Source organism: Trachymyrmex cornetzi, unplaced genomic scaffold (genome assembly GCF_001594075.2).
Source record: "Trachymyrmex cornetzi isolate Tcor2-1 unplaced genomic scaffold, Tcor1.1 scaffold21, whole genome shotgun sequence".
NCBI classification, from domain to species: domain Eukaryota; kingdom Metazoa; phylum Arthropoda; class Insecta; order Hymenoptera; family Formicidae; genus Trachymyrmex; species Trachymyrmex cornetzi.
Genome location: NW_017296741.1, coordinates 804,286 through 831,588, shown reverse-complemented (window position 1 = coordinate 831,588; position 27,303 = coordinate 804,286). Strand labels below are relative to the sequence as shown.

General features: G+C 36.4%; 2 protein-coding genes and 1 long non-coding RNA gene across 6 annotated transcripts in view; 1 reads left to right on the top strand and 2 right to left on the bottom strand.

The window, feature by feature from the left end:
- Positions 1 to 14,422, bottom strand: part of centrocortin (cerebellar degeneration-related protein 2-like) — a 49,131-nt gene extending 34,709 nt beyond the window's left edge. Inside the window, exon 1 of the mRNA XM_018505636.1 lies at positions 13,798 to 14,422. Coding sequence (XP_018361138.1) covers positions 13,798 to 13,909 — 112 coding nt within the window. The 5' untranslated portion in view covers positions 13,910 to 14,422. The remainder of the gene's footprint in view (positions 1 to 13,797) is intronic.
- Positions 4,962 to 15,830, top strand: LOC108759923 (uncharacterized). Its single transcript, XR_001940060.1, has 3 exons — positions 4,962 to 5,033; positions 5,417 to 5,418; positions 15,819 to 15,830. It is a non-coding gene; the product is annotated as an uncharacterized LOC108759923 (long non-coding RNA).
- A 683-nt stretch (positions 15,831 to 16,513) lies between these two features.
- Positions 16,514 to 27,303, bottom strand: part of IP3K1 (inositol-trisphosphate 3-kinase-like protein) — a 19,481-nt gene continuing 8,691 nt past the window's right edge. The window contains exons 1-5 of one of the 4 annotated variants that reach the window (XM_018505702.1): positions 26,866 to 27,297; positions 18,150 to 18,479; positions 17,567 to 17,775; positions 17,012 to 17,483; positions 16,514 to 16,916 (exon numbers count right to left, since the gene is read on the bottom strand). In XM_018505702.1, coding sequence (XP_018361204.1) covers positions 16,713 to 16,916; positions 17,012 to 17,483; positions 17,567 to 17,775; positions 18,150 to 18,479; positions 26,866 to 26,982 — 1,332 coding nt within the window. In that variant the 5' untranslated portion in view covers positions 26,983 to 27,297 and the 3' untranslated portion in view covers positions 16,514 to 16,712. Of the gene's footprint in view, positions 16,917 to 17,011; positions 17,484 to 17,566; positions 17,776 to 18,149; positions 18,496 to 24,616; positions 24,635 to 26,865; positions 27,298 to 27,303 lie in introns of those variants that run through there. The other 3 variants (XM_018505703.1, XM_018505705.1, XM_018505704.1) reach the window with 3 other exon arrangements.

Here is a 27,303-nt window from a genome sequence, read left to right as displayed (position 1 = left end):
GGCACTGCCCCGCCAGGCCGAGTCGCGTCCAGGCGTATAGCGAGCGTCTCACGTCTGCGGCGTCTGCGCCGCGTCCCGCACCGCCGTTTGCCGTGAAACACGGCGGCGCATGACGCGCGATCAATAACAGTCGCCGCCGCCGTCGCCGTCGCTGCCGGCGACTGCGCTATATCGCGCGTTATTATCGCTACGCTGATCGGCTGATGTATATGGTGGAAGAGCTGGACGGAAGACACCAAGCTCCCGCTGATCACCAGTGGCCGCGGTTACCTTCGCCTTGAAATATTTACCTAGACAATGTAAAGTCTATAAAAATCGTCATCACACATAACTCGAGTCGAAATTTTACTTCTACCTAATTGAATCTTAAGAAGTTTTAGGACGTAGACTCTAAAGATTTATAATTAGGACGTATGTAGATTCTAGAGATTTATAATAAATTCTAATCTAATAAAATTGAACTCTTACGCTTTGAGTCTGTAAATGGCAGTTATATCTGAAAATTTCTTATTTTTAGGCTCAAAAGAAGTTTTCTAAATAGAAGCTGTAGATTAAGTAATATTAAAAAAGATTTTATTTGATTGTTGAAGTATCAAAATAGGTTTATAAGGTTTAATTGAGGTTGAAAGAGATTCAAAGTAGGACTAAAATTTCGACTCTTGGGAAGGCTAATTAATCACGAGTCTTAGTGAAAGGGTAACCGCTGACCAAAATTGTGTACACCAATACCTACTAATGTCCAGTAATACCCAAGTAATGCCCAAATAACTCAACTATATTTATGCCTACTAAACTCCTATCTATATAGTAATATCCATTAATGTCCTAGTAACGCTCTATATACAATGCTCAGTAATGCATATCTTTATACCGCTCATTATAATACACAATTCTCTTAAATAATGCCCAGCAATGTCCTAAATCTGTGCATCGCAATGCCCTTAGCGGTTTATCCCTTGGTTTTAATCTTAAACCTTGTGTACACGCTACTAGAAATCGCTCCGAGATTTCGGAGAAAGAATACAAATTACTTGAATCATTTGAGAGAACAATTCGATCGATTGACTAACGTATTTAATCAATTCCTTCTTCGTTTGAGGCTCAAGACGATTTTTAGAACTGTGGATACAAGGCTTTAAAAATATCTTCAAAGCGAGACGTTTACACTTTAGAAAATATAGGTGTGAATTTAACACCACGAAAAGTCTACATGATTCTCATCGTGTTGGTGTCGATATAAACATCAATTTTAAACAATATAGGTTAGATACATGGTACGAATATAAAACAATGTAATTAAAAAGACATATAACCGCGAACGCCTGATATCGATTGCTTAAAAATATTATATTTGATATAGTACAATAAATAAACGTTTCGGTCTTGAATCAGGTCTTCTTCAGTATTACACTAATTAAACGTGATACGAATATAATACAATATAATTTAGATCTTAAAATTAGAGTCTCACACTTATAAATAATTTAAGATATTACTGATATCCGTTAATACATTACTAGCAGATGTTTTATTCCGCTTCATTGATAGATGTGATTATTTTTCCATTTAAACACACAATGTTCCATACGAGTATAAATTTAAAGTATTTATAAATGTAAGACTCTAATTTTAAGATCTAAATTATATTGTATTATATTCGTATCACGTTTAATTAGTGTAATACTGAAAAAGATCTGATTCTAGACCGAAACGTTTATTTATTGTACTATATATCAAATATAATATTTTTAAGCCATCGATATCAGGCGTTCGTGGTTATAAGGGTTTTAAATTTACACCATGCTGATGTTAACTCTTATCGTTACTACACACGGTAAGATTAGTCTCTGTGGGTAGCTCGGCCGGAGCGGACATGTTCTTGCTTCGGTCCGAGTATTCTATTACTTAAATTTTTTGAAGTTTCTGCCGAGTTTAACTTATGCATTTAAGTAGATAAGAGTGGATAGGATAAAACATCAAAGAAATAATAACAGAAAGATAATAAGAAATAATAAAATAATAATAAAAAACTTTGTACCAGATTACCTCAAAATTTTGGATACTTTGTGCCAAAAGATCGAAAGGAAAAACTGAAGGCCTTGGAAAGAAAATCATAATATACACGATGATTTTCCGGACCTTCATTATATTACGATGACTTGAATTCATGACTTGAATTAATTTTCATTACTTTTACAAGTATACAAAAATTATATATTAAGTGAATCTTACATGTTACTGTAACATCTTTAGAAAGTATTTGTTAAGTTGTGTTCGTTATTTGGAAAAATTGTATATAAATGTTAAATTAATTACAGATACCTAGTATTTCGAAGAAAAGAAATACGCAGGACACGTATAATCCAATCATGTGTAAAAGTTAATATTAGTACCACACGATGAGAATTATACATGTAGATACTGCATGATTTAAATCCACATACATTGCGAAAAAGAATATCTTGAAACAAAAAATCAGATAGAATTCACCGAATAAATAAACTTTCTTGTTAAGTAAAATTTTTTTATATCAAGATATTTTTTTCTTTCAGTATAGCCATATCATATATTTAAAGCGTAAAAGACGTCTTACATCCCGATTTTAGATTTTATATTATCTGAGTACGCGTATGTAAATTTGCCAGTACTTAAGAACCTCTAATAACGCACAAATTCCAAAGAAGCGTGTAGGTTATTCGTATAAAGCATTTACCTCTCTCCCGTCAAGGATCGCGCGGCGAAATCGCGGCGTTGCGACGCGCAATGGAAAAACGTCCGTCTTCGTCTCTGAAGCGCGGAACGAGGTAAAAATGTAAATGGACGTTACGCACGCCGGTTTGTTTATTATTTCATCGTTGGCGCAATTATAACGGCGACGGCATAAATTCGCGTTACGCGTCACGCGCAAGTTTGTCGACGCCGCGAAATTATTTGTTCCGTAACGCTTTAACTGACTCGTGTAATGCGTAGAGAAATATGATCGGATATTAGAGAAAGTCCTGGTTATCATTACTGTTCACGACGCTTCACGGGACGCGCAATAAACGCCGTACATCGCACGCGTTGTGTGATTTATGCTGGTCTCCGTCCCAACAGCTCTCTCACGCTGTTGTAGCTAATGTTGTATTGCGTAATAACATATCGCTGCTACTAGTATTACGACTGCGGTGTAAAATAACGAGAGTGTGAAACCTAGCTTCGAAGACTCTTCGTTGCTTTTTAATATTGTACTGCGTGATCAGTATATATATGTACTATCATTGCTCACATTACGATCTTTCCTGATTGAATATCTTTACACTGAAAAAAATATTAAATTTCAATAAGTTTATTTCTAAGTAAAATATTTACTAAATATAAACATATATTTATTTGAATGAAAACCATAAAAAAAATTATTAATTTGATTTAATTAAATTAATTATTATTTATTTATTGAGTAAATATTTATTTACTATAAGTTTATGTTTAATTAGTACTATTCAAAGAAATGTGTATTAAGATTATTAAATTTTTTTTTCAGTGTATATTTTTTTTTTTTTTTCTATTATATTATACATTATTGCGTCTTTATATTATATCAGTTTTATATTTATCTTGTAGCAAATTCGGTTGGATGCATTATTGCGCACTGGTGTACATAAAAGCCATTGTACATTGATTTAATCTGACGGGAAAAGTGAAATGCAAATATTTCGAATTATATAATACATATTTCATCTAACAGAATAATAAAGTGTATTGAAAATTTCACAATTTAATCGATTTCTATATTTATATCAAACACATATCTTTACGTCATTTTGTGTACGGCGGTTTTAATGTGCACCAATGCGCACTGAGTGCGTTCAATCGAATTCGTTATTATAATCTATAATATTTTCCTATATTGGAAAGTCTTGTTGCACTAATTGAAAGTCTGGTAGATTCAACCAGAAAGATATATATATACAAATCAGACGTTTATAGACTATAAATGTATCAAACATTCTATTCGAGATAATCAGAAATTCAATTATGATAACCACAATTCTGATCTATATATCAATATGATCAGAAAGATATCAGGTATGATCAGCATTCGTTCTATTTAGATCATACTTCTTTTTGATACAATCAGAAAATTTTTCTCCGTATTTGTAACGTGTTCTTACTTTTAGATTTAAATGCAGTGCGAGACGAGTTAGAGAATTTCCGATACCGAGGCGTGCGAGGGAATGACTTAACAAATCGACAGTTTTCATCACAACTTCGACAGCCGTTCGCGTTTCTAGTCTGGTGGCATTCATTACGCATTGACATCGACGCATTCTACGTGTGCGTTCATGCATACGCGAGCATATCCGTCTCAGATAGTACTCAGGAATAATTCATCTATCCCGTTATATATGCCGAACGGGATTAACATCTTAGTGCGTGCCAGACGCTTCGATCTAATCCTGCCACGTCGCCCTTTTTTACGATTTAATTACGATTTTAGGATAGTCATTGGGATACTTTCCATTTAATGATATTAGACGACGTAAGTGTTGTTCTGTCTTTTAGCAAATTCGGTTGGATCCGCACATTGAAAAAAGTTTACTAAATCTTAATACATATTTCTTTGAATAATACTAACAATAAGTAAACATTTACTGAACAAAAAGATGACAGTTGAGTCGAATTAATAGTCTTTGTACCAAATAAATATATGTTTTATATATTTAGTAAATATTTACTTAGAACTGTTTAAATAAATATTTATTAAAATTTAGAATTTTTCAATGCATTAATGCGCACAGGTGCATTAAAGCTGCAGTCGTACACTGATTACATTGAGTGTAAATTAAAATGCAAATATTTCAAATTATAAAACACATATTTTATTTAACAGCTCAGTAAAGTGTATTGAGGATTTCGCAATTTTTTCCGTTTCTATTTATAGGGTGCTTTCCAATTGCAATATCTCTAGACACTTTCGTGCGACACAAATTGCGTTCCAATTCCGTTATCGTCGACACAACGCTACACATCTGTACTCAGTCGAGGGCTGTGTAAGGGTGGGATTTCATTTGTGCGTTTTTGTCGTACGATAAATTTTTCAAGCCTGTTGATTGGCTATAAGATAGAGAGATCCGAGGACCTCTCTATCCTGCACACATTTGTCGTACGACAAAAACGCACAAATGAAATCCCATCCTAAGCTTGCATTTTCTAGTGACAATTACTTACTAACTGCGGCGGCTATAAATGAGGTTGAAAGACGTTGAGTGGCTGGCATTTTTACTTTTTTTTTGATTAATACAGGCAGAAAAAGCTACATTTAATCTAACTCTATCCGAAACGGATCTCAACCGTGCACAGCGCACACATTCTGTTCCAATTGAATCATACACAATGTTACACTTTGTGCACTCCTGTGTACGTTTATGTTAAGATGTGTTAAGCAATTGGAAAACATCCATAGTAAACACATATCTTTACATCAATCTGTGTACAATTATAGCTTTAATGTGTACCGATGCGCACTGGGTGTGTCCAACTGAAATCGCTATTTGTATTGTTATCGAGGGGGTAACCACTTAATGTAATCATAGAACAAAGTCCTCGAAATGATCATTATAAAATTCATATGAAATCTCTATGTATAATCCGATAATTGTACATATGCAAGCACGAGAAATCATTGCATAATATTAAATAAAATCGTATATTTTACATTACATTACAGTATATTTACATTATACCAAATGACTTCATATGTAATGAAAAAAATTATTTGTAATCAGATGAAATCATATGAAATCATGTAATCTGTGGAACAATATTTTAGATATAGTGGTTCCCCCCTCGATTGTTATTTCTCGAACATCAAGAAAAGAGATTTGTGCACTGAGAAAAAATATAGTCAATTTTAATAAATATTTAGTTGAATATTGCCAATTAAATATTATATTTATTAAATATAAAGATATATTTATTTGATACAAGAAACATTAATTTGATTTAACATCATTCTTTTTACTGAACAAATATTTATTTATGATAGGTAAATGTTTAGTTGGCGGTATTAAACTAAATATTTATTAAAATTGAATATATTTTTTTCTCAGTGTATCGATCTGTATCACTAAATGGAAAGCATCTATAAAGATACGTTTGTGATATATGTTTCGATCTATCTTTTGAAAGTGCGCGTCAACACCTGATAAACGGATATGCGTGACTTCCGTACGCGACGAAAAATTGACTTTCCAACCCGATAAGAACCGTCAGGTCATAAGCGGCGCATAGATAATTTTACGCGTTTAACGGTATATGGTCGTGCAAGGCCCACTTAGTAATTCATTTAATAAGATAACCCACGTGTTATCGCAGGCTATATCTGATGATTAACCGCATGGCATGCGAATAACTAGCGGTTGTCATCTCGTGTGCCCGATGCATGTTCGAAAAACCTGTCGTGGATCCATTAACGCGAAGAACTTCGATTCGCGCTAGGCGGATAGTAATTAATTGTTTCTCTATATGAAAACCGGCTCCCGCCAGAGACCGATGCGTGGTGTCAAAGTAACGTAATGTATATTTATATCTCCGTCATTAAAAATCGCGACGCTATCTATCTTCACTGGCACGCTTCCCATCGGATGCGATTTTTCCGCTGAGAAAAGCGGTCCTGATTTTCTTCCTCTTTTTATCTTGAGACTATCTTCCATGAGTACCGGCCATCTTTACGGTCGTCACATCTACGGTTTTATGACTAGAACTGGCGATTTGCTTCGAAAAAGACTTCGACATTTGAATTTCGAAACTTAAAAGATTTGAAAATTGTCTGAAGAGTAAAATCTCACTCTTAAAGACTGAAAATTGATACTTTCTTTTTCGACACTGATTTCATTTTAACTCTTTAGAGTGAGATTTTATTTCAAAGAATTTAGAGAGTAAATACGCATGTCGATTTTTCAGTTTGGAAAAGAAATCTTCAGCAGAAGGATCAGATCTGATGACCTTTTGGCCTTTTTTACAGAAAGTATCACTAAGAAAGTAACAATTTTGATAGTGGCAATCGATATCTGACAGAATGGTGGGATCTCCAATAAGAGGATAGTCTAACGCAGCTTCAATGGAACACCAGTTGAAAAGTGGCAATCGTGCCACTGACCAAGGCAGGAAGGTGGACTCGTTTAATTACGGTCAGCCTTGGTAAGACGATCAGCAATAATTGGCGTGGTCACCTACCTATCACCGCTCACCGACTCCACGTCGAAAGTCCAAATTATTATCTTAGCCTAATTTCACCAAGATACCACGAGGTGTTCTCGCGCTTCCGGTCGAACAAGCACGAGCAAGCACGAGCGAGCAGGTGTCCAATCATCACCGATAAGAGCAGTATCTCACGGATTCGTTTCGTTTTCCACGGTTGGGCGGGAAGCCGAAGGCACCGTAACCAATGTTTACCCGCTCGCCGGTTCCCCAGAGGAGATTGCACGTTCGCAATAATAATGTCTACAATGTAACGTATAGCGCATAAGGGGTATCGACTTGCAGAAAGACCCAAGGTTTGAGTATCTCCTAATTATCGGTAAACGCGTCCCGCCTTATCTCTTGCGATATGCCGTATTAATGATATATAATCAGGACCGATGGACAATACCGGGAATATGCTTCTGGCCGGTGAAGCGTACCCCGGACTTTCGCGATTCTGTCGGGATTCCTCGCCGGTCCTCCTTGCCTTCGCTGGAGACGTGGACCTCTCTTCTCCAGTGAAGATACGGGAACGATACCGCGCTTCCTGCTATTAGAAGAAATTACTATTCCTGATACCGCGTCGCGTAGCGGAGCCAATTCCTCTTACCGATCACCGCGTTCTCAGGATCGATAGACAATTTAGGATTGCGATAGACGAAGGGAGCACAATGAAATTCCGCTTATGAGAATCCACTTGATCAATCCCCGAAATTACACGCCTCCTTCGAGCGCGTAGAGATGTCGGTGTATAGATACTCGATTAAGGAGAATAGCTCGTTTCAATTTGACGGAACGAATACATTCTCGATTAGTTTCCGATAGCCTCGAAGCGAAGGGTCATTCGCGTTTCCATTTCATCTTGCGGAGCTTTTTTCCCACGTCGTAAGTGAATTACGTCTTACGTGCGATTCCATTGCACGGCGAGAGTCGCGGAAAAGTCGGTCTTCCGTTCTCTGCGGTTAGAAAACGATTGCGGCGATTTCACGTTGCCATCATCACCATCATCGGCGATCTTGATCCGGCCTATCCACGCGAGCCGCGAGAACTTTTACCCGAGAGTGTCGCTCATCTTACCTGTCGACGACCTCTTATGGCTGAGATCGGTATTCGGTACGATGATTATTTTTTTTTTTTTTTTAGAAAAAGTAAAGGACAAATCTGAAAATGATAGGACTTTATTTCTAGGCTCGTCTGTAACTGTCAGAAGTCTGCGCATTAATTTCTTCAATTTTCTTGCACAGTATATCTGAAATAACTTCCAAGAAAAGCACAAGTCATCGTAACATTAAAGTGACGTCAATATAGCTGCAAACTTGTGATTATTACAAGTTATTTTTTAATCATTCACATAATCAATCATTTTAATGTCATTTTGATGTTATTGTAAGTTTGTTGTTCTGCTTGGGCTAATATTGTTCCTGTATAAAATTAAATTTGTCGGTTGTTTCGCTCATTAGTGTGAGCATTAGATATTGGAATAACAATTAGGAAGAATTTTCCAGTAATATATATATTACTAAAATAAAGAACGAAAACGAGTTTTGAAAAAAAAACTAAAAGACAGCTATGTTAGAAATAAAAAACTGTCCTTTACAGTAAAAGACGGATTTTTAACTTTCATCAAAATGTAAATTAATCCATTTCTGATGTGGTTAGTTTCAAAGTAAGCCATATTAACATATGCATTCATTAAGTAATAAACTAAATTTGAGTCAAATTTAATATATTTTCTTAAATTAAATTTTAGTCAAATTAATGACATATTAGATAGAATCCAGTAAACACAGAATATAATTGCAATATTGCAGCGATATTGCAATTTTATTCTGTGTTTGCCGGGGACCTGCTTAAATGATTAAATATAATTCCAATTGAGTATAATTTGACATTATGAGTTTAACAGTAAATATCTTTTCCCTCTTTCTTTCCGCGGGAGAATCCACAGGAGAATCGGCACGCGTTCTGGAAAGCTTTCAATTTGCCCGGAGAAAACCATCATTCTGTTTCACCGTTATCGCAATCGCAACTGATGGCCGCGCGCGTGCGGCTGCGTCCAGGTATTTTTTCTCATGCCGCTCTTTTCGATCGGTATGCGAGACTAATCGTTTTAGCGGAGTTGGCTACCTAACGACCCGTTGCGATCCGATACCGTAACGTTTCTGTTGTCGTTGTGTCGTCCCGTGTTGAACACTCACGTGTATCTATCGAACGCAATGATCTGCTCTCACGTGCATCATCTGGAGCATCCTTGATCAACCACTGATTGTGCGGTGTGTGCACGACAACGAGAGTAGAAGCTACACGATCTACTTGTTTTATTGAATTTTGCTTTTTGTAGACTCATCCAGCATCTTACATGTACTTTATTTACGTTCTGTTTACGCTCCACCTCGTTCACGTTCTATTCTATAATCTATATATTTTTTTGCGCTCTGCTCATTGCGTATTTTTTTTTGTGGCTTTATAGGATCTAGCAACCTTGTGCTCTGATTATCGTGTTTTTTATACTTCAGGTAAGGCAACTTTGCTGAAGTCTTACATTTTTTTATTCATACTATTTGTAGTTATCCGATCTATATAAGTTAGTCTCTATATGTATGTGATAAAGTTGTTATGGTTTATCTAATGCGACTTTGGTCAGGCTTTGATTAATAGTCTTTTATCGTTACTCACTTTAATCGCTGCGACTTATGAAGTGACTTCGGGCAAACTCCAATTGACTTAATTGAAGATTAATTTGTTGACTAACATTTTCTTAGCATTTTGCTAACGTGGATAAAATTATTAAGTGTTTGTTTGATTAGATTAGGAGAAATTACTCATAGAAAGATATTTAATTCAACCGGCTGGAACTAATTGTAACAATTTTTTTCATTGTATAATTTATTGTCTCTAATCTAATCAAAACCATATGCTAATAAAATATTATAAAAATGTTACTTAACAATTAAAGTCAATTGGAGTTTGATTAGAATCATTTTATAAATTCTAGCGGTTGAAGTGAGCAATAGTAAAACATTATTAATCAGAGTTTTATGGAAGTCACTCTATAAATAAAATCGATAACTGTAGATAACTCTAATTATTGCGTACACATATAATAATTAAAGTTATCTATAGTCATCGATTTTATGTATAGAACGACTTTGACAAGACTCCGATTAATAATTTTTTCACATTATTCAACTTTAACCGCTACAATTAATTTATAATTTATATAATGAAGTGAGTAATGGTAAAAAATCTCAAGTTCTCCGTTTCAAGGAAGAATAATTCGATCTCGAGCCTCGGGGTTACAATCGCGAAAGTTCGCGATGTTTCCTCGCGAGACTTTCCAGACAAGACATGTCCATGTATGTTTGTTTTTATTCGTTCATCCGAACAGAAGTATTGATTTTATCGAGGAAATCATGGGATAGCCTCTGGAGAAATTTAACACCAGTATTGGCCAATTAATCATTTATTTCGAGTAATCAAATTTCTATAAAGTAGGACGACGGTTGTCAAACCTCTGAACACTTTTATGCTCATTTCAATCGACGTAGATTAACTTTAATCTCGGTTCAACTTACTCTTCATCTTTTTCTAATTTGCAGAACTAGAAAAAGATGAAGAGTAAATTGAACCGAGATTAAAGTTAATCTATATTTGTGGAAATGGGAATTAGAGTTATAATCTGGGAAATTGCGACTCGCGAAAAACAGCGCCGATTGACGGGAAAGTATCGATGGATCTCGATGAATCCTCGAAACGAGGCGAAGCTCTTGTTAACGAAGGAAAGCTGCGAGCGAGTCGATCGCTGTCATGCCTGTCATTCGCGATCTGCCAATTACGCGTAACGCAACTCGATAACAGTCGCAGCGCGGAAACTCGCTGAAGCGTCGCGAGTCATTCAAATTCCACCTGCGAGGTCACCTGACTCCTCCGAGGGAAAAGTGGATCGCGCGGAAATATTTTGCTTATTGTTTGCAGAATGTCAGAAGTATTCCCGCGAGCGCAAACTCTCGCTGGCGACACATTTTAATTGTTTGCTCTTAATGAGTTTCGTACTCATTTTACCGTTATGCCACGGTAGAGTTTTTCATTATCTTGAGCGTATAAATTATGGATTTGTGAAAATAAATGTATAAAATAATTATTATTTCAAAATAATAATTTAAACATTTTCATTTTTATGAATATACGATTCAGAAATATAAAATAATTCTTATTTTTAATAATATAAAGTACTATTTAACAATTAAATATTTTTTATTTTGCTTTATTAGTAATTAAATAAAAAATACTCAATTGACAAATAACAATTTATTAAAAATAAAAATTATTTTTTAAATTAAAACGACTTTTATTTTACTAAAAATAAAAATTATTTAATTGTCGAGAATAGCAAACTTTTTACTTTACACTATCATTCAGCTATTTACGTCATTCGAAAGTTTATATTAAATGGGATTTATTTTTTATTAGCGTTTTCACTTTTGCGCGCTACCTGACAATAACGCCCGCCGATGCGGGAGGATCGCGGTGTGTTTAAACCGTGCAAGCCACGCTTTATGTAACCGCACATGCCGGCATAGTTTTCAACAAGGAAAGTGTGTAATCGAGCGACGTGTCCACACGATGGCACGGCGTTACGTCGGATTATACACGCGCTTGTAATGAAAGAAAAAAACAAGACTTCGATCGGCGCGCGATTCCGCTAGTCAAAGTCCTTTCCCACATATACGATACACAGCATCTTGTTTGCGCGAAGAATAAACAGCTGGAGGTCCTTTCCAACAAGTGATGCATCCGCGTCGCAGAGTTTCGCACCGCTAGTGATGATCTTTCTCTATTAAACGAAAAGAAAGTTTCCGTCGAATCCCCGGCGGGCATTAACGGTCGATCCGTCCGATAAATATTTCTTCCCGCCTTCCTTCGATTTTTTTCCCGTTACGACGACTCGCTGTTACGCGACTCTCTATAAGTTGGTATTTATAGGTGAGATTCATAGACGGTTTTTATATTTAAGATAGTCTCAAGTACAGTCTTAAGATGTCATAAGTCAGTCATAAGAACTATATTAGCAGTTAAGACATTACTTAAGCTTGTTTAAATAATAACGGATTATGAATACCAGCCTTATGCCTTCGGTTTGAATGTTTACGTATTGTAAGTTTTATTCTACTTTTATTGCTTATTACAGGGGCTCTATTCTTGAAAAGCAACTTATACGAAAGTCTAGGGAAATGCTACAGTATATGTTACGTATACTATAGTATTTTCCTAGATTTTCGTATACGGTTCTTTTCAAGAATAGAGCCCCAGGAGTATAAAATGAAACTTTCAGCGTGTGAGTGTCCAAACCGAACGTAGCTACAATGTACATAGTGATATTTTCATTTTTGTTTAATATTGGCAAACAATAAGGATGAATAATTAGATATCGCATGCTTATTATGCAATTGCATATTTTTTTAGCATTTTTTTCGGTTATTACCGATTTTAAAGACATCCACATTGGATGCTTATCTTTCTTTGATTATAACGTGCAATGCATTTGCGATATTCGAAGAAAAGATCTTGGTTCATTTAATGTTATTTTGAAGACTATTCATTTATTTGAGAACTTACTTTGAAGATTATTAATTTATTCGAGGTTATCCACCAAAAAAATCTGAACAATAAACAATTTGGCCGTCAATTTTGTTATGTAAGCATAATCGTTTCATTTTTAGAAAAATGTGAATTGCATGCGTACAAATGCAAAGTCTTTTTTAAATAAGTTTTACAATTCTCTTATATCTTTTAACTAAACTGTTAAATGCATACATATTGGTTATTTATGTTCAATAATTTTAAATTTTTTAATATGATACTGAAGATGATCTGTCGTTAAAAGATTGAAAAGTCTGTTTACATATGTGAGGTATTAAATTATTTATGTTAGTAAAAACGTGCAGATTGGCTCTCCAGTCTTTATTTCATTAGTTAACAATTTTTATTCTTAGCCTCATTATAATTGAATTAAATTTTAATTTCATTATCAACATAAATATTTATATAATGATTATTAATTACATAATTATCTGATTGACATATTTAATTCGATGTAATTAATATTGAGCGGTATTTTCTCTCTCTCTCTCTCTCTCTCTCTCTCATTCATAGCCAATTTTTTATATATTTAAGTTTAAGTCTTAAGTACAGTAAGATGTCATAGGCCAATCACAGAACCGTTAACATCTTAGATCTAAGACATTACTTAAGACTGAATACCGGTATAAGCAGCAAGAATACCGCGTTATCGGTACTCTCTGAGATATTGAGTTTCGGAGACGGTCGGAACGGGTTTTCGTGAACGTCGGATAGATATACGGGACCGATCTACTATAGTCGACAGTCTCGTTAGAGCACGAAATGTCACGAAGTACTATCGCACAACCGCTTTCGTAACGAATGTTGTAATACCTACAGCTTCTCGTATACAATGCCTTCAATACCGAGTTTCACCACGTCTAACGAACCAACTCGGCTCGTTGTAGTGTCCAAAGTACTGATTAACGGAACATCACTCGCATTGTGCCTCACCATTTTGCGTCCAGCTGTTGAGGTCGTGGCAGAGCATAGTCCAGTCGTCCTCCAGATCCTGGAAAGACGCCATTGACAATTTCGCCGGAAATATCCTTCGTCCTTGCGCCATATCGCGATGTCGCCAATCGCGATCAGAAATTCGCGATCGCCGAGCGCGTTCCACCTGTCGTGGAGAATCCTTGGTCGTGAACGTCAAGATCCTTTCACGAGTCGACACCCAAGAAAATCGGCCGGACGATTTCACGCGTGAGGATTCACGGAAATCGCACGAAACAATAACGGCGATAACGGCCGTTTATTTGGAGATTCACGAAATCCTCTGAGTACGATCGCGCGAAACGCTCAGTCACAGACGATTCGCGGCACACGAAGACCGAACACGACGCGAACGAAAGGACCGAGTCGAGGTTGAGGTATGGGCGTTAAAACGACACCCGGCAATACACGCGCGTGTTCCACGCGCTTGCACACGCACCTGAACGCGCGGAACGTTGCTCCGTTCTACCTCTGCTCCGCTCCGCACGGTCGCCGAGTTTCGCGTTGTTTGTTTTTAAAAGCGCGCTCGGCCGTCCACTTGTCAACACACGCGTGGATTGTACGTACGTACATACGTACACAACGTGACGACGACGGCGCAAGACGTTTGACTGATATGCGCATATATAGCGAGTCCAAAGTTTCCCATCCAAGGATATAAAATAGTGATAAATGAACATGAATTCATCATCGATTTCAATGCGTACATTTTTTTCCATATACATTTGTAAATAAAAAATAATAATTTGAGACTGACTGTGAGCCGAGATTGTAGAATGAATGATGAAATAATCTTGAAACAGTTATATTTTAAGAACAAAAATTCAAAATATTTTTCAGTGAAATATAAGGAAATTACAGTAATCAATTAAATAAAGATTGAACTCTCGAGATAGTAACAACGATAAAAAATATATTTAAAAACTCTTACATCAACCTCGCAAGAGATTTAGTAAAATTCAAAATCGTACGTTTCGTTTTGACTGATTAGTCAAGTGAGAACAGCTGCAAACTTTGATCAACATAATGCAAAGGTGGAAAAATATATCGAGAGAACCGTGACGAGTATAAAATTGAAAATCATTTTCACGGGATAGTTCTCTCGATATATTTTTCCTCTGCGTTATATTGATCAAAGTTTGCAGCTGTTCTCACTTGACTAATCAGTCAATGGACAAGGATGCTTCTCAAAATTTGGAATTGAGGGGGCCTTTCCGGCTGCTCTCTTGAATCGTTTAAGATGCGAGTAATGATCACTATTATTGTCTAACATTGCTGATGATGGCTTGAATGAAGCTGAAACGTATGATTTTAAATTTTACTAAATCTCTTACGAGGTTAATGTAAGAGTTTTTAAATATATTTTTTACACGCACTTAATAACTGTTTTTCTTCAGCTCTCAATCGCCCGTTATATATGGTGATATTCATTATTGTTGTTAATAAGGAAATTAATTCACCATTCTAAACAATTGAAATAAAGGACGATTGGATAAATAATGATAGTTGAAAAATTAATTTTTATCATCTTTTTTATATCCTTTGATCGAAAACTTTTGGAACCTATGTAATTTGATTATAAATGTTGCTGCTTTTATCACACAATGTCTGATAAGGTAAATCACGTGATTTGTATCCGATTATCGATCTCGAAATAGGTTGTGATGAATCTAAAAAGTAATGAGTGATAACACTCGATTGATAAACGTCTACTTGTTGCTTCGCTATCTTTCCTTTATGTATTTCTTACGTTGTTATTAAAATTGTACTTTTAAATCTTCTGTCCCTTATTTACATGTAAAAACATGAAAAAATGATAAACAAAATTTCTATAATGCATTAGGGTAAACTTGTGGTCGTAAATCGTGAAATAAAATTGAAGATATTTCATTGTAATATTCAGTAATAGACACAAGTGTCATATAAAAAAATGAATCTCTACAAAATTCTCACTTAAATAATCGCTGAATTTATATACAAAGACATTATATCTTTTAAACGTTTCTTTAGAAAACAGAATTAAAGATCAAAATATGTTTTCGAGAAATATTTAATGTGAAATTCGTGAATTATTTATGATTTTTTAAACAGTTTACCAACCATTTATCAAATCTTATAGAATTATATATGATTCTTCTAAATTCTAAATACAAGGATTTTCGAGCTTGTGAATGTGGTGTCTAAAACGAATCAACCTCTGGACACAAGTATATACGAAGATTGTTTATTTATTCCTACAAGTGTTCAAACACGAAGCGATTCGAGACAAGTACTCTTTAAAAAAAAGTAAGAACATTATTATTTGACGTAAGCACTTCTCATAAATAAGTTTCGTCTAGGTCAGCACGTTAGATTACTTATCGCTATCTTAAAAGCTATTTTTGTACATTACGCGTTTGTACACAGAGTAATGTGTTGCAAGTTTCGTATGAAAATACGTTTCTTATAAAAATGAGCGTGAAATGCAATAGAAAACAGTCTTCCACGTTAAATATATATACATATCGGCGACATAAATAACGACGATGAACATTTCGAAAACTTGCGATAATACCGAAAGTTCGCGAAAATGAGCGAAACGAGTATATCACTTTTCGGCACTTTATATATATATATATTATATTATATATACACATATATATAAACACTATATATATGTATATACAATATATGTGTGCGTCTATATATGTATATTCACTTATATAATACTCCACTTTTCAATGCTTTGATGATACTGGCGCACTTACATTTAATTAAAAATCACTTATAAATGATGGAATACGAATACTTTTTCACTCGTTATATGTATATGAGTAAACGATGTTTTGTAACATAGAAGAGTTTTTTAATTTTGTCACACGAACATCGAAAAATGTTTATGGAGATAGACGGACTTCTTCTATGGCAAAAATTAAGTTGTCCAATCCGTACAAGAAACCCTCTTCGTGGTTGCCTTCTTCCCAAGGACGTCTGTGTGTGAGCTTCCGTCCGTTCGGTACCTCCCGTGTCTTTGCGAAATCTATTACCCAAACACCCACTTTTTCGCTGTCGTGGATCATGAAAATACTACTGCCGATTACCTGAAAAATAAAATGATACATTTAAATAAATAAATGTACAAAATAAATAATACAACAATTGGAAGAGGTTCAAAAATTGATGTATCGTATCGTACCTCGTGAGTTTCAAAATACTCTGACTGCTCAATTTTGGTTCGCAGGTTCTCGAGACGCGTCAGGAGCTTTTGACGAGTGTCCTCGCAGTTGCCGAGGAATTGTTTTATGATGTCGAGTACCTCCGAATGTGACTTGACCTTCTTGAGATCGGTGATTGGCGGCGCACCCGGTAGTTTCATCGCTTCAATACGAAAACCGTGGCTACAGGTTGAGCTCTGTTCCTCGCGAAACTGCATATACCGTAATTTGGTCACGGCATGCTGCTCGTGTTCTAGCTGGGTCGGCGCGTTCGGATCGACAGCAATCATCTTCTCATATAGGTCCGACCTAGCGGTGGTCTTGGATACCTCGGATTCAAGGAAAGTCCGTGTGCCCATCTTGATATCCATCACATGCGGATCGTTAAATCCGAAGAGTAGATCCTGCAGCTCAATAAACGTGTCGCCCTTGTATTCAACTTCCCGGTAATATCTGCAAAGTATAACCATAGTTGAGTCTCGCGGTGTCCATTTTATTATTTCTTAGATAAAAATTGAAAAGATTTTCAAGTAAACCTTGGAATGCAATCCCGCAACGCTTCCTCCTTGCTCAAAGTCTCGTAAACGATGCGTTCCGTGTTTTCAGCGCCGCCCGCCCGTCTTTTCCAAACAGTGCCAGGTCCGGCAGGTGCAAAGCCGTCCGGATGGCCCGATAATTGAAACCAGGACTTGAGTCGGTTTTTCAAGAGCACGTCGCTAGCCGGCGCCGTCAGATCTAAAGCATTCTGGAACATAATTAGATGACGCAATCGATTGAATCATTTTTCGAAAAACGTGCGGGATTAAAAGACCGGCTATGTACTCTCTAAAAAACTTTTAGAATGAATGGTTACTCCAAAGAATGGAATCTCACTCATAGACTAATATTCACAGTCGATTCTTATTTCAAGACCGTCTTAAGTAATGTCTTAAGATAATGCGGCCCTCTGATTGGTTCGTGACACCTCAAGACAGAACTTAAGATGGTCTTGAATATAAGAATTAACTATGAACCGGCCTTAAAGACTGAAAATTGAGCCACTCTTTTTCAAGACTAGTTCAATTTTCAGTGAGATTCCACTCCAAGGACTTTAGAAAGTATAAATATAAATACACGTACCAGGGCGAGGAATTTCAAAGAGAGATCCTCGTCCGGCATCGTCGTGTCGGACAGGACCATAGGGAATTGCTCCAATTTTCGCATGGTGGCAGGATCGTTTGGTAATTTAGTGACTGAGTTAGACGATCTGGAGCCGGCACTGCTGGATCGGTTGCTATGAGAACCCAACGAGGTGCTCCGTCGCCATTGACGGAAGGCGCTGTAAGTGCTGTTGCTGCTGCTGCTATTTCCGCTACTTCCGCCACTACTGGACCCATCCTTCTGTCGACGGTGATCCTTGTTGCCCATCGAATCATGATTGCTCAATCGCGTTTGCTCTTTGCTCGAGGGCTGCAACGAGAGAGGCCTACTAAGAATTTAATCCAACCGAGACAGTGCGTTACGTTATGGGCTGCGACACCTCGAAATTTCAGTCGTCCAGAACTGAAGAAATCGATACGACGAGATCGCATCCGATCGGATCGATTTCGCCATTAAAGCGGAAATCAAGAACTCTTCGATAAGAAGATCCGAGTTATCTCGTTGGGGTAGGAGCACGGATTCTTGCATAACGCATGAGGCATAAGAATATCGACTAATCATAGAAAAAAAATATTTCTGATCACAGCTAATTATGATTAGCTGAAATTGCATTAGCTATAATTTACTAATACAAAGAATTTGCTACTGTAGCTAATATAAGGACGTGATAGCAAAATATGCATGTCTGTTAGTCAATTTGTATTTAGCAACATAAATTAGTTGTCATAGTTATCGGATATGTCCGTGTAAAAGAAAATTCCACACAGTCTCTACCACAGCTAAATATGGTTTGATGAAACTGTACTTGCTATCAAATTGTCTGCTACACAAAAAATTGTTTACTACAATGATCACTACATCAACATAATAGCAAGACCAAAGACCTCGCAGACAAATACATATACACAGACGATACATAGATCTCGCAGACACAACGTTAAGTATCCATATAATGTTATTGAATTTAGCTGCCATACCTAATGTTTAGTTGTGGCAGCTAATCTTTTTTTTCCGTGATTAGAGTTTTTTCATGGAAAGAAAGAAAATGCAGAACTTTGGTTCGTTTTTTTTTCATGCGTTATGCAAGACTCCGTGCTTCCGCCCCTTACTCTGAAGTCGTCGGCGGCGCGCGCGCGCGCGCGCGAAGGCTGTTTATTATTATTCGTCTTAAGTCGCGTTACCCTGTGCTTTTCAATGTGAATATTCGATATCGTGATACACCATTCATTTTAATTTCCGAGGCAAGGTTCGCGCGCACATAACTCGACCGTGATTTTGGCCTCGATTATCGGCCTGCGTTATCAGCTTGCAACTCATGTCTATGACTGCGAATGACGGCGAATCGATTACTTATTAATAACGCTTGATAAATAGCGAAAACGTATCGTTGCTGGGGTATAAACAGATTCATAAATGGCAATTTATATCATTACAGTGTCGATAAAAAAATAAAAAGAGGACGGACAGAAAAAACCACCTGCCCCACTACGTGCCTCACGGGAGGAGGGCGCAGGGGGGAGAGGGAGGAGGAAAAAAACCAGAACTCGAAGCGCAATCGTTCCATAAATACGAATCGCGTCTCTCACGCTACCTATTGACGTCAATGACTTTTATTCGAGCCGCATCGTGCCACTTGTCGCCGCAGGGCCAATTCCAGCGTGTTCGCGGTGCGCGATATCGCCCCGGGCGGGAGGAGAGAGAAACGATCGAAATGTCGAGGCTCTTTAGGCCGGTATTCATAATCGGTTCTTATTTTAAGACTGTCTTAAGTAATGTCTTAAGATGTTATTACGGCTCTCTGATTGGTTCGTGATATCTGAAAACTATACTTAAGACCATAAGACGGTATTAAATATAAGATCCGACTATGAATACCGGCTTTAATTTTTAATATATACGAGGTGATGCGGATGTGTATCGACTGTTTCTGAACTCGCTTTAAATTTAGACCACCCGGTGGATTTGACTTTTCTTTCCATGGGGCTCGATGACAAATTAATTCTTATAATTTAATTCATTAATGCGCGACACGACGTTCACGGCCTTAGGGTAACTTCGACGAACCTCTCCGACTGACTTAATCAGTGATTAACTTATCGAGTAACACCTGTACTGTTTTGTTAACATGGACAGTTATATAACGTACTGAGAAAAAAACTATTTGGTATTTGTAACTATAATTACATATTACTATAATTACAATTATGACTATAATAATAACTATATGCATAATTCTATCGATCAATACAATTGGCAACCGAAAATGACTATAATTACAGTTATTATAATCATAAAAATGGTTGAAATTACTATAAAAAATGATTTACACAACTATGATTACATAGTCATTTAAATCATGTTTTATGATAATTTCAACCATTTTAATGATTATAATAATTATAGTCATTTTTTTTAAATTCGTGTTATATCTCGACAAATTTACACAATTGCGTGATGAAATAATGAGAAACTCTATTTTTATGATTATTACTACCACAATTTTAATAATAACCATAAAAATGGAGTTTCTAATTATTTTACCGTGCAATTATAGTCATAAATGAAAGAATTGTACTATAAATTATGTTGATTATGATAATTTTAAAATTTAATATAATAAAATATCAAAATATACGTGATAAATAAAGTAAACATTTTTATTCCGTGAATGCGATCACAATTATAGAATACAACTTTCTTAAAATTCACTTACTATTTATATGGAAATAATAATTTTTTAAAATGATAACAAAAAAATTAATAATTTTCAAGCAGCGTGTGTGAAACTATTATTAATAGCACCATTAACTATGTTTGCACGGTTAAAACAACTATAGACACATAGTTGTCCCAAAAAAATAACCATAAATTATAGTAATTGAAATTTTTTTCTGTCAAAGCATCGGCTTGCAGATTCTACAAGTCATACTGCGTCAATCGGAAAATAACAGTAATGTTCACTTTCAAAATATATGTACATATGTTGCCCGGACTGAAATGTTTTCGCAACACCAATTTCTCTCGTTAATAAAAGTATTAAAAAATACGCACCAATGATCTCGTTAGACTCGAATCAACCTAGTCTTTCCCGATTTCTTATTTTCTAATTCCGATTCTCTTATCGATTTCTCTTTGTATCTTGTATAAGCCCCAGTTTTTACCAACTAAAAGTAACATAACAATCGATGTTACATTCCGCACTCAACAATTAAGGTAACTGTTGCGTAACCACTATGTGTTATCTAATTAAAAAAGAGAAATCTTATCAGTCAAAGCGGATCTTAGTTGCTCAAATATTTCTATGTGAATTTATATACACGTTCTGCAAACCGCGTGCTGAAATCCTTTTCGATCTTGAAACGCAATTATAAGCAAAACCAGAATAGTAATGCCACTTTCTAAATTGATAAGCAATTTAATAATTTCTGATACTAATAAGTATCTTTATAAGAATATTAATAAGCAGATATTAATAAGAATCTTAAATCTTATTAATAATTTATTACAAAAAATATTGCTTTAGCCGCGATTCTAATTTGTATTATGTTATATTTACATTGTTAAATGCGAATTTGTAATATTGATGTTATGGTACTTTTTGTTGTTGTCGACTGGAACGTAGTGTTATAATTTAAATAAACAAAGGAATTTTTTTACCGCTAACATCATCAATCTTTTTGCTGTGATAACAGAAACAAACGAAAAGTATAGCACTATACAAAATAAACTATCATAACTGTTAATACCATTTTAACTGTGTTTGTATGATTTCTTGATGTATTTACAACTAAAATGTATAATCTTATCGCATCTTGCACATCGTAGATTACCGTAAAGTAAAACATCGCAAACAACTTAAGATTGTTTAGACTCGACGATAAAGACTCGGCGTCTACAATGAGCTTTTAAGATGTAAATTATAAACTTTTAGCCTTAAACCGTAAGAAATTGACAAATCACAGTCGATTAGTCTTTTCACATTCGACTGTGATTGATCAATTTTTTTCGGCTTACTTAAGTTTTATACTTAAAAATCTCATTATAGACGCTGCTAATTAAATCGTTGCAAAGCTACAATATTTCCACGCCGCGAAAATGTTCGATAAATTTCCTATAATGGAAAAATTAACCCGCAGGGTCGTAAAGTAGCGAAAAAAGGAAATTGACCGAGAAATACGTCTCTGGAAAAACACGGCGGGCGCGGCTAGCTACGCCTGCGTTTTAGAAAGAAAAACAAGCGCAAATGAATGTTAATTGTGCGTAACGACGCCGCGTGCTAAGTAGTCTCCGTTAAGTTCGGTCGGACACGCATTCGGCTTAATTCATATCCCGTTCATCCTGCCTCGAATCGTCGCTAATGGCTTTTATGACTGAATGTAGAGTCGAGTTAAATGGTGCCGCGAGTAACGCGACGCTTTAATGAAATACACCGCTCGGCGTCCGTCGCATTCTGCCTCCGCCATCCGCGACGATCCGCCCGTCGGAATTCGCCCGCGTGTTACCTGCGCTGTTACGAGCGCTCGCGAATCCCGTTATTAAATTACCACAGCGGGATTATTGCCAACGACGAAATACACGACTTAACTCCGTGGCTGCTCCGCGCGCGACTCGGTAACAAGTGTATCCGCGCTTAAAACTGTGTCACCGCGCGCCTCGAGCGATCTCTGTTTCGCAGCCGCATATCGCTCCGCGAAATCGTAAAGCCCGTGTCACACCATGATTGCACTTGAAATTAAGGATTGCAAATTGGAAATTATAGAATTCCGCCAGATAATTTTTATTTCAATCCGGTTCTCATTGACTGAATTCTAATTTCCAATTCGCAACCCTCAATTTCCAATGCATACCCAGACAGCTCACATATAAAACATGGGAATATAAAGCTCAATCTACAATTACATAAGTATAGTTATAAATGCAAAAATTAACCAATTATAATTGAATATCAGAATATTCGACTGTGGTTGATCAATTCTTACCACTTACAATTACGCTTAAACGTCTACAATGAGATTTTAAAGTATAAAATTTGAATTTTAAGCCTTGAACCGTAAGAAATCCATTGATTATGGTGGAATTTGAGAAAAATAATCAATAAGAATCTTATTAGACCGTACATATGAAAATACAACCAATAAGAAATAGAAATTAAAGATCTATAACGGTCAAAGCTGGATTTTTGATGGTTAAATAATTCAATATGATTGATAGGATTATATGTAAACCATATTTATAGTCATTTTGAACTGCGCGTCGAAATTTTATCGAACTTAAAAACGTAGCTAAATTACTGAAATAATTTCACAATAAAATTTTAATGTTCAACAGGCAAACACGAATGGGCTGAAAATCTATAAATAATAAATTTATTTATTGCGAAAAATATTATCTCGGCCGGGAGTTGAACTTAGATGTGAAAATAATCGGCTATCATTGGTCAATTTCTTATTATACAGTTCATGGCTCACTACATAATGTTCATTGTAGACAGCTTTTAAGATGTCTTGATGATATCTAAAAGATGCTTTTTGGTGACGTCTTTTAAACGGCGTCTACAATGAAAATATAAAGTGTCTTTAAGCTTTAAGCCTAAGTTTAGGTCTACAACTTTCCTTGTTTTAAAAGGCTGTAAGCCATAAAATATAAGAAATTAAATAATCACGGTCGAATATGAGAAAAATCGACTGTGATTGGTTAATTTCTTACAGTTTACGGCTTCTTGAGCAGGTATTCATACATAGTCCGTTTTTATTTTAAGACTGTCTTAAGTAATATCTTAAAATAATCCTCTTGGCTGGTATTCATAGTCGATTCTTATGTTTAATATTGTCTTAAGTACAATCTTAAAATGTCATGAACCACTCAGAGAGCGCATTGGCATCTTAAGACATTACCTAAGACAGTCTTAAAATAAGAACAAACTATAAATACCGTTTCTGATTAGTTCGTGATAGCTTGAGACAGTTTTAAATATAAGAACTGACTACGAATATTAGCCTTAAAGTTATGGACCTAAATTTAAAGATAAGAAATTATCCAATCATATATTATAGATTATAGTATGACTCGGGCTTAGGTATCGCCGAGCGATTTCTCGTTCAAACTAGGTTGCACGCTTAACCCTTTCAACCTGCCAGGCTGAGGTCGTGGCACGATGCGTTCCGTCGGTAGACATCCCCGTCGGAGAAATCGTTCGGTTCTCTCTCGATCTTCGTTCTCCGTGTTAAATTAGTCCGTCGATCGAAGAACTTTTACAACAAAGCTCGCTTGTCAGGAAACATCCTGACTTAACTATGAATATTCCTCCCTCCGTTTTCTTCTTGTTTTCTCCGTCGAATAGTGATATCGCGGCACGTGGACGTGTATTAATGCCGCCACATATCATCAGCGATGACTAGGTATGCTGGTTGGCAATGCGCGCGTGCGTCATTAATAGGAAAACCTACCATTATTTTTCACGCGTATTCCCGTACCAAGGCTTCATCGTGATTAATCGTCGATATCCGCCTTTCGCGATACCGTGCGAGACGAAGCGAGATCCATCTGGGAATGGGGATTAGCAGAGGAAGATCCGAGGAAGTGAGGTGAAGCGAAGAAAGTTGGAAAGCTTCAAAAGAATGAAGGTGCAATGTACGTCATTGCTCGCACGACCTCCCGTTGTGCCGGCTGTATCGAATGTTTCTTTCTCTTTTTAGTCTTGAAAAAAAAAAAAAATAAATTTTATGCAATAATGTTTATCAAGAATTCAATTAAATTCGAGAAGAAATATTTTATTATTAGCAGAAATATTTTATTATTCGTCACGTTGGATGAACAAAAGCATTAATAAAACCACAAGATTGCGTAGTTCTATGACGGTAATAAAGATGACCTTTTCATAGCTTATTATATGTCATTATGTTCCTATTCTCATTATCGATTTATTATATATTATTACATATTTTATACTTATTTGATTTATTACGTATGTCTGTAAAGAAAAAAATTCCTCACGTTTTAATAAATCTCTTTATGGAAAGGAATTTTATCAATCTAAATGAAGAACAGAAAGAACAAAGATTGATAAATTTTGGAAAATCAGTAATCTTCGAAATGTTTTGAGAGACACGAACAAAAAAATGAATCCTCAAGGATCCAATAATATCGGATTTTGCAGACGATTTCTTCGAACTCGTTTAGTTTACAATCCCTTTTTTCCACAATGGCATTTCCTTTCCTGACACTCCTTTCTTTCATCTTATTTTACTGTATTTTATACGCACTACTGTGTTCCAGGAAAATGCGTGTTCGTGGAATAGAATATAAATTACGAGCACTTAGATGCTGTTGTTCGTTATCGACGAATTAATAGCGAATAACTTGTATTACAGTAAGTCTGGATCTGTATTCTCAAAAAATGTCACATACGAAAATATCTGCAAATATACGTTATGTATATTTTAACTGTGAAAATAATCTTATTGATTTAACAATAATATTAACGAAACAAATAAAATTTTATTAAAACAAGAGCACAACTTATTTGTTTCATTAATGGCGTTGTTAAATTAACAAAATTATTTTCAACTAAAATAATGCTGTTCATCCATTATTTTTTTCAGTGTATAAATCTTCCTAGTACTTTTATATACGATATTTTTCGAGAATAAAGCCTCTGTTCTTTTTAGTTGAATTTCTTGCAGAGCTTTCCTTCTTTTCTCTCCATGTTAGGAAAAAAATGAGAAAAGATGAACCGTGCAAGAGTTCAGCTAAAAAGAACAGACCTCATAAGCTCCGGTTTCACCTTTGTAAAATAAACTTTAATCTCGATTTAACTTGCTGCTTATCTTTTTCTGATTTTCGCAATTTCTTAGAATTAGATAAAAAGTAAATCGATCCGAGATTAAAGTTAATCTCACATTGGTGGAATGATTATGTATCTTGAAACGAGATAAAAATTACAAAAAGGAGCAAATTCACTAGATGTTGATTACAATGAGATTATAAACAATGAAGACTAAGATTAAAAACAGGACTATTTACTTGAAAAAATCAAGTAAATATATATACGAAGAAGCGCCAATACAAATTTATTATAAATAATGACATTATACTTTCGTAATTTTCACCTCATTTCAAGAAACACAATCGACCTCCAAAGTCTCACTGGCCTTCTTGATTATGATAGCAAACGGCGCGCGCTATCGCGACGTACAATCTTCGTTCGGGACACCCTGTATGATACACGGTCGCCCATCGAGCGAGATGAAATCGTGTACGTAGGCCCGGTGATAAGTGAGGTGCATGTACAACAGGTCAATGATCTTCCGTTGCAAACCGAGCAAATAATTATTCGATTGATTGCTCGACGGCGCGGCGTGTCCCGACGGTCCTTCGCGTCATCAGTCAATCACGAAATTTAATACGCCCGGGCGTGTTTTGTAAACGACGTGGCCGGGCTCCGGTTATCGTCGATTACGCCAATCTAGAGTATGTAGCACAGCTGCGTGCGTACACGCCGTTCACGCATATCAATCTCATACTCCGAATTCCGTCGACGTCGTCTCGTCAGTAATTTATTTTCGTTGATCCTCAAACGGGGAATCCCCTCGCAATGAAGAGAGAAAGAGAAAGAGAGAGAGAGAAAGGGACACAGGGAAAGGACAAATGAATGACTTCTTTTCCCTTCCTCCCTCTTCGACCCCTGGACGCGTACCTTGTTGAAGTGGGTCTGCAGAAGCCGCTCATACTGATCAACCGCACGCAGGCAGAGCCTCGTGGTGAACGCTTCCATTCGTGCTGGCAGGGGCGGGTGACACACACTGCTCGACATTATTTATCCGTTTATGGAACGCGGGTACACACGCGTGCACGAATACCGTTTGACAGACGTGAACACGAGAAGTCGGGCACACTGTTCCTTCTCTCGTGAGCGCGCGCACCCGCTCGGGATCGTTCACCGGGGAGTGTTCACCAAGCGCGGACGAACGTCGGCGTTCCTAACCTCCATCGGGCGACGGTCGAAGGCGAGGACGGCCACCGGCCGAGGCGAATCGACGAATGACGTGCGCGGGGGCTCCGAAATCACCCTACGGTCCCCTACGGGAACCCGGTAGGCGCGAGTCGCGCCGAGTCGCGCCGAGCGGATTGGCCG